At 36.7% G+C, this 8,664-nt stretch overlaps 1 protein-coding gene across 1 annotated transcript; it reads right to left on the bottom strand.

The window, feature by feature from the left end:
- Window positions 1-7,972: 7,972 nt before the first annotated feature.
- LOC121030552 (40S ribosomal protein S25) lies at window positions 7,973-8,460 on the bottom strand. The gene has a single exon (XM_040475028.1). The coding sequence runs from the start codon at window positions 8,400-8,402 to the stop codon at window positions 8,025-8,027; it is 378 nt and encodes a 125-aa protein (XP_040330962.1). The 5' UTR covers window positions 8,403-8,460; the 3' UTR covers window positions 7,973-8,024.
- Window positions 8,461-8,664: the final 204 nt, after the last annotated feature.

Here is an 8,664-nt window from a genome sequence, read left to right as displayed (position 1 = left end):
ATGGAACATTTTTGTTAGGATTGTTGTAAAAATCATAACAAAGATGCTTAAAAAACATTGAGGACAATGCCTGGGTCATTGTAAGCACTCAACAATTGCTCTTTACTCAATAGGTATTTCTTGAATTAATATCCAAATATTACAGCACATCAGCATAATACTTTGAAAGATTCTGTTACCATTTCCAATGAGAATAATTTGAATTCTGATTTCCTGTATCTGATGCTGGATAGGAGGTGATAGCCTCTGCTGTGCTCCCCTATTAACATCAGTATGAGTGGGCTTTATGTAAATGAGACATTTGCATTCATGGTGATAGGAAGAATGAGTTCTAAATCATGTGGACTCTTTGGCACCTCATTTTCTTGTTTTTTGGTGTTGCGCTTCATCCAATGCACCTGTGGTCTGCATGTCTGCCTGAGCTGCAGTCATTAAACAGATATGTGAAGTCTCTTTTTAAATTAATGACATATGCTTCCACTGTTTACATTTTGAGCAAATGATAGAAGTTTCCAGTGCATCTATGGGCAATTTTTAAATGAAGTGAAATCTCACCACTTAAATACTTACCTTTTCAAATTGCTGGTTCACTCGTATCAGGGACAAATGGAAAAAGTTGCTGATGCTGGTGCTAGCGTGAGCTTTTCCTATCAGCATAACCATGTGATTAAAAACCATTAAGTAGTTTATTAGTTTTTAAAATTTGTTGGCATATATTCCTTGCCAGGAATGTCTTTTCCACTCTTCTCCATATAATAGGAATAATTAAATATAATAGTAATAATAGCAGTAACGATATTTCTGGACTTGCTCTGTATCAGGCATTGTTCTAAGTCCTTTACATGTTTTAACTAAATTTAATCTTATCCCTTAATATGGCAGATACAATGTAATCCCGCTTTTACAAGTACAGAAATTAAAGCTCAGCAATATTGAGCAACCTGTTTAAGGCTACACAGCTACTAAGTGGCACAGCTGGGATTTAAAGCCAGGCAGTTTGTTCCAGAGTTCACACTTTAAAAATAAATTACACCAAACTGCTTCTTCATTTAGTTCACTCTCAAAATTTCTTAAAAGCTCAGCTCATTGTCATTTCCTCCTGATCTACTTCCCTTGCCCAGTGTACCTCCCCTGCCCCAATTCCTACGGCATTATTTTGTTTATGTTATTCATTTGTCATTTAGGGAACTCTACTTATCATTGATAATTAATTGTTTTCATGTGTAGGTCCTATCTATCCCCAGTGATTTGAACTCCATGTATTATGCCTTGTAAATGTCTTCCTTGGAGCAGGTAATGATGGGTGAAGAATCCTCGCTTAGACAATACCTCTCTACACAGGAAAAGTGCAGCATAATTTTATCAACTGTCAAGGGATAAATTCTTTTCACCTATTTTCAGATATATGAGGTAGAAAACCAGTCTGAGGTAGGAGGAAAACTAAGCATTTAGGTTCTTGGATTCAGTTCTTTGTTGCTTGTGTGTGAATGATCATCTTGAGTCCATATGTTTGGAGAGTTATTTTACCCTGGCCAATATTTTACTATAGGGCTTTATTTATTAACATTAACAAGAATCATGGGACTAGACCCTCATGCCTCAGATGGAAAGTTTACACCTACTAAGAGAGTCCAGAGCAAGGCAATTAGCACTTACGGTTTTGAGTTGAATGAATGGAAACCATCTGAGAATTAGAAAGCATGCCAAAGTAGCCAGCACAATGGAAATCAAATTTTCAAAAAATGGCTAACTGGATTCTGTGACTGAATAATCATTTTCAGAAATGTTCTACAGCCAGAATTTCTCAAAACCCAGATCACATTGGTTTCTTTCCAGAACAGATGATGCCTAACTGCTTGTTCTATAGACATTTTTATTCCCTCTGTGGGAGATGTATTTCAAAATGGGACAAATATTCTCTTCTTGGCAGTTAGGAGTAGGTGAACTAGATATGACTGAACTCAGGAACTGAAGTTGGAGTATCCAATACTTGGTGGGCTCACTTGACCAGTGGGGCAGAAAAATCCCCATTGTAAACTTCACCACGTATATCCATTAGGCAAGAATTGGTATTTACACAAGAAATTAATGAGGGAAGCTAGAAAATGCTTAGTAGAATTCCACTGTTATATTTTAATCTCCCCCAAACCATAGATGAGAATCATGGTTGCAATGCCATGCTAACCTGACATGATTATAAGTTCACTATTAGCTTTAATATGTTTTTAGGCAGGGTGCCTAGGTGGCTCAGTGGGTTAAGCATCGGACTCTTGGTTTTGGCTCAGGTCATGATCTCACGGTTGGTTTCGTGAGCTCAAGCGCCATGTTGGGCTCTGGGCTGATGGCGCAGAGCCTGCTTGAGATTCTCTGTCTCCCTTTCTGTCTCTCTTCCCTTCCGCCACTTGTGCTGTTTCTGTCCCTCTCAAAATAAATAAATAAACTTAAAAAATAAAATAAAATAAAATAAAATGTTTTTAGGCAGAAGAAAGCCACAAAGGAGAGGCTTCTTTGTTTTTACCTATCTGGAAAACTGGTGTGATAAAGAAAGCAGCACAGCATTGCTGGCTGGATCTGAAAGTAGGGAGGAGGGGCTGTGGATTTATCCAAAGAACCATTGATTTTCTAGTGTTTTTTTTTGGAAATGCCTGTGTTGCTATGTTTTCATTCACTCATAGTTGCTTCTGCTAATAAAGATCCTCTGGTGGCAGTAATTCTCAGCAGAGTGAAGTCGTTCAGCAATGAAATCCTTGGTGTATTCACTAACATGAAGTGCGATCTGTCCTTGCACATGGTACACATTCAGTTCTGCAGAGAGTCACATTGCTATTTATGCCTTTTGTTTAGTTACACAAGGGAACTAGAACAAGGAGTGTAGATTTTCACCTTGGCTTTTACAAGGTACATTATGAGCTATACACCTCCTTAGAATGAGCTTGGCAGTCCCTAGTTCTTAGGCAACAATTATTTGCAACTGGACTTAAGGAAAAGGGACATTAATTGCTAGTAATTAGTAGTTAACAGAGATTTTTTTTTTTTTTTACCGTGAAAGAATCAATCTCCTGAGAAGAGTGAGAAAAGCGAGAATGAATAGAAAAGCGAGGTTTTAGCTTTAGAATCCAAGCATTTTGAGCATAGTGTCATACCAGTGGCTCACTCTGGTTTTATTTTGTGGCTCACAAAGCTTTATGTCACCTTCCCCCTTTTAAAATTTAATATTATTTTATCAAAGTTCTACATGTACGTTGTTGCAAAAGTCAAATCTTTTACAAAGCTCATAATGAAAAAGAGCAATTTCCCGCTCCACTCCTTCCCTGTTTGGTAGTCTCTGGAGGCAGCCTCTTTCAACTTGAAGCTGAAGCTCTTTCTTCTGCTGTTTACTGCCACATTTCTCAATAACATGCTTGCAACATCATTTCTTGATTATTTTTCAGCTTTAGGTCTTATTTACTGGTTTCTTATTATGGAAGGTAAAAACTTAGTGCTCTTAAAGCCACGTCCTACAACCTCAGGACCCATGTCCCCTCTTCATCTTCTCTTGTTGCTTTATCATTTAGATTGCATCTTGGTGTAACATCTTGGTGTTACATTCTTGGTGTAATTATATAAATTGATGTGACTATATAAATATTATTCACAGATGTGATGTATGCCAAAGTATAGTTACATTTTCTATCTTTCAAGTTTAGGTTTTCCTGGTGTCAATAATTGGCTTTCTCTGTCCCACTTTTTCTTTCCTTCTTTCATCTGTCCTTAGGCTTCTCTGTACTTAAGCAGAAATGATCACTAAGTCATTCTTAGTTGTCTGCCAAAAGTGAAAGTCTCCTCTGTAATACAACCAGTCCCTGTGAAAATATTACGTAATCAGTCTTCGTCCTTTTGTTCTGGGAGGGGGAGAGTTGGAGCACATCCTTCTGGGGGCCCTCTCTTCTGTTGTGATCTGGACTGGTTGCTTACAAGGCCCAATGCATAACTGCCACCCTGCGAACTCCCCTTCGCCACCCTTGGGAAGATTCTCTTTTCTTTGCTTCTATAATGGATCCCCTGTTTCCTAGATCCAGTGTCCTTCTCAGTTTCCTCCCATAATTTGGTTTGGAACATCATTTAGTAGTTGATCAAAAAGGGGGTATGGGAAGTAAAGTTTTTGGGAACTTACATGTCTGATCATGATTTTGTTTTTTCCTCACACATGATCTCTTGCTTGGTCAACTGGAGATGTCCAAGATGGAAGTCCTATTTCTGTATAATATTTGACATTACTGCCCCTGATTTTGGGGCTTCTGGTGTTGCTGTAGAGAAATCTGATTCTTGATCAGATTTTGATTCTTGATCAATCAGCATTGTCATGCTGATTCTTGATCCTTTGAATCTGGTCTTGTTGTTTTTTAATTCTCTCAGGAAATTATTGAATCTTTTTTTTTGCCCTTGCTGATCTGAAATTTTTAAATGATGTGCCTTATAATATAATAAGTTTTCTTTCTTTCTTTCTTTCCTTTGGTTACTATTTTTAATCTGGAAACTCTTGCCTTTCAATTTGGGGAAATTTTCTTGAAATTAAAAAAATAATTTCTTCCCTTCTGTTTTATCTATTCTTTTTTCCTGATGTTGGATTGCCTGAATTGATCCTAATCTTCTCTCTCTTATATTTCATCTATTTTTCCTTATATTCTACCTTTTAAGAGATTTAATTTTATCCTCAAATCCTTTTGTTGAAATTTTGATTTCTGCCTTTATCATTTTAATTTCCAAAAAATGTTTTATATTTTGTTTCCCGAATGTTCTTTTTTTGCTTTATTTTCTTGTTTCATGGACACCATATCTGTTCTTATTTTTCTAAGTATATGAATTAATCTTCATAACTAAAACCATTTAGTTTTTTCTTTTCTTCCCTGCATTGTCTGTTTCTTGTAAGATAGTTTCTGTTTATTATTTTGGTCTCTGTCTTTTACATCAGAAGACTTTCTCTAGTGTCTGGTGACACTGGACTGGCCATTTACTTTTACTGCTTACCTGATTATGTTTGTATATTTGAGTACTTTAATGTGGTTTCACTTCTTCTTGTCTTTTGAATTATTGCCATGTGCAAATATTTACATATATATAAAACCTTGTAAAAAGCACTACAATCTTTGTTTTGCATAGTCAAAATTCATTTGTTTTTCTATTTGTTTCACATCTTATTTTTCCTGCTGTTTTTCATTCATCTGTTTGTTTCTTTGCTTCTGGAATACTGTTCTTTCTGCTTGAAGAATTTCCTTTAGTATTTCTTTTAATTCAGGTGTGCTGGTGATGAATTTCTCAAAGCTTTTATTTTGTGGAAAGTATTTATTTCATTTTGGATTTTGAAGGGGATATTCACTAAGTATAATAGTGTAGGTTGGCAGTTACTATCTTTCAGCATTTTAAGATAGACTTCATTGTCTTCTGTCTTCCAGTATTTCTGTGGAGAAGGTGGCTCTTAGTCTTAATGTTGTTCCTTAGGAAATAGTGTGACTTTTGTCCTCTGGCTACTTATAAGATTTCTTTTCAGCAGTTATACTATGATGTGACAAGGAATGACTTTTTTTCCCCATTTAACCTGCTTGGGATTTATAGCACTTTTTTGAATTTGGGGGTTAATGTTTTTCATCAGCTTTGGAAAATCGCAGCTATTTTGTCTGCACATAGTGTTTCCATTTAATTCTTTTTTTTCAACATGTGATGTTTTTGTTGTTGTTGTTGTTGTTGTTGTTTTTAGTCCTCCAGCTTTACTGAGGTACAATAAACATACAAAATTGTGTAAGTTTAAGGTGTTCAAAGTGATGATTTGATATATGTTGTATTTACAGACATTTGTCATATTGCAAAATGATTGCCCCAATAAGGTGGGCTAACATTTCCATCATCTCATATAGTTATCTCTTGTTTTGTTTTGTTTTTGTTTTGTTTTGTTTTGTTTTGTGATGACTACTTTTACGATTTACCTTTCTTAGCCATATTCAAACATATACCACACAATATTGTTGACTGTAGTTCCCATGCTGTACATTACATCCTTAGAACTTATTCATCTAATAACTGGAAGTCTGTACCCTTTAACCACCTTCACCCATTTCTCCTCCCCAGCCCCCCTCCCTGGTCCATACACACTGCTGGGTTACCAGTCTACTTTCTGTTTCTCTGAGTTCAGTTTTTTAGATTCCACACACCAGTACAATCATACTCTACTTATCTCTCTCTGTCTGACTTACTTCAGTTAGCACAATGCTGTCAAAGTTCAACTATGTTGTCACAAATGGCAAGATTTCCTTCTTTTTTATGGCTGAGTTATCTATCTAACATTTTTTTATCCATTCCACCATCAATGGCAATATGACAGTGAATTTAGTAAAGAAAACCCTTCTCCTTGTAGAGCCTAGCATTTTTCTGGAGAATATGGCGATAAACTAATAAATTTATATTATAATGTTAGTATGATGTGTGTGTCATAAAAAAAATAAGGCAGGGTAAAAAAAATGCAGCAGGGTGGTACTGCTTTAGATAGGATGGTCAGAGTCATCCTCTTGAGGAGTGACTTTGGGATCTGGACAAGCCAAAGGTGGACCCATTTGTTTCATGCAAGGAACATGAAAACAAACAAAAAGTCGTCTAAGTAACTCTTCTACACTGTGACATAATATTTACATATTTAGAGTTAGAAAAAAAAATCTTAACTTACTTTATTTGGTAATCCAGATCCCTGTTCATCTAGGATAATGTTCTTTAAAATGTATATATACAGTAGACCAGCTATATGAAGATTATAGGTATCATGTTTATTGTATCTAAATCCAGTAATATTTATGATACACTTTTTAAGTAAGCAAAATTCAGGTTCCATTTGCCATTTCTTCTTCTTTTTAAAAAAATTTTAAATGTTTATTTTTGAGAGAGAGAGAGAGACAGAATGTGAGTGGGGGAGGGGCAGAGAGAGAGAGAAAGAGAGAGACAGAATCTGAAGCAGGCTCTAGGCTCTGAGCGGCCAGCACAGAGCCGGATGCGGGGCTCGAACTCACGAACTGCGGGATCCTGACCTGAGCCGAAGTCTGACACTTAACTGACTGAGCCATCCAGGTGCCCCTTCATTTGCCATTTCTTGTGTATGAAGATATTTATTAGATTCATTAGGAACTGTCTTCAGAATTACTTTAGAAAAACATTGGGTCCAGGGAATACAGGATGGGTTAGTTTTCTGATCTTCGGTGAAGACAATGAAGTGGAAGTTGCAAAGAGACTGTCACATTGTCTTCTCCAGCAGGCTCATGGAAGTGCTGAGACCTCTGACCCTGCTGCTACAGGGATCCGTGTACCGGGGAGGAGCTCCTCCCCTTGTTTTGGAGAGTGATTCTGCTCCATGATATGTGTGTCTAGAAGATAAACTTGTCTTTTTTCTTTTGTAATCATAGAAGCAAGTTAAGAGACAGTGCTGTCCCAGCACGTCTCCTGTTGGCTGTGGGCTCTGGTAATATCTGCCGTCCCTGGCGTGTATGTTCATTTTCTCATTCTCTTTGAAGCCTCACTGTTTGCACTGCAAAGAAGTTAAGATCCTTGAGACTGTCTAGGCTGAATGTGGTCTTAAACCCAATGTTTTATTTACTATTCAAAAGCTCTGTCTTTGAGAGCATATTTACCAACAGGTAAACTAGGAGAACTTATAATGATAACCTGAAATACCACCAACTCTATTTAAATTGCCCTGCTTTTAAAATGTGTTTGTTTTGGCTGTGGTTAAAATGACTTAATATAGCAAGTTGATACTTTGAAGTGAAACATATTTTGAACCATTGTTTTATTTTTTTAAACGATGCAAGTGTTTTGATAGCTCTGTAATTAATTATAATGTACTCAGTTAATGGACATGAACAAAATATAAGCATTCAATATGTTAACTAAACTAGTTAATTACTCAAACATGAAAATATTGAAAAAGTGCTTTTATTTTTATTTTTATTTTTTCTGATTTAATAAAGTTTTATTTTCCAAAATGTACAGTTGGTGGTGGAATCTGTTCATGCATCTTCACCAGCAGCTGGGGCATCTCCACCCTTGGTGTTTCTGGTGTAAATTACTTGAGCTCTGTGCTTTGAGACGAGTTTAATAAGTCCTTTACTAAGGAGCTCCTGAAGGGCTGCCCTGGCCAGGGAACCTCGAATCTTCAGTCTCTCAGAAACGACAGCTGGAGTTATAAGCTTATAATTGGGAACTTCCTTACAGAGTTTGTCGTACGTTGCTTTATCAAACAAGACCAGGTTATTGAGCTTGTCCCGAACTTTGCCTTTGGACCACTTCTTCTTTTTGGCCTTGCCCCCAGATTTGTTCACTGGATCTTTGTCTTTTTTGGCCGATTTCCCGGCATCTTTCTTCTTCTTGTCGTCCTTGGGCGGCATAGCGAAGCTCAGAGAGCAACAGCCAACACCGCAGCCTCGCTAAGATGTCGGACCTGAAAAAGTGCTTTTAAAAATAACTTAGTGTCCTATCTCTATTCTTGCCTCTGTAAGTTAGAATTTAATAAATGAAGTATTCACAAATTGTGTTGCACACATGGCTTAAGTTCTAAGTAAAGGAAAGAAAATATATCATATGCCAACCAAAAAGTCAATCCTGTAACTGCTGATACTTTTTTTCCTGTGAGCTCCACCCTAGTTCATA

This window comes from Herpailurus yagouaroundi, unplaced genomic scaffold (assembly GCF_014898765.1).
Source record: "Herpailurus yagouaroundi ecotype Mexico unplaced genomic scaffold, PumYag 140, whole genome shotgun sequence".
Taxonomy (NCBI): Eukaryota; Metazoa; Chordata; class Mammalia; order Carnivora; family Felidae; genus Herpailurus; species Herpailurus yagouaroundi.
The sequence above is the reverse complement of the archived record's forward strand: the minus strand, read 5'-3'. Positions and strand labels throughout refer to the sequence as shown.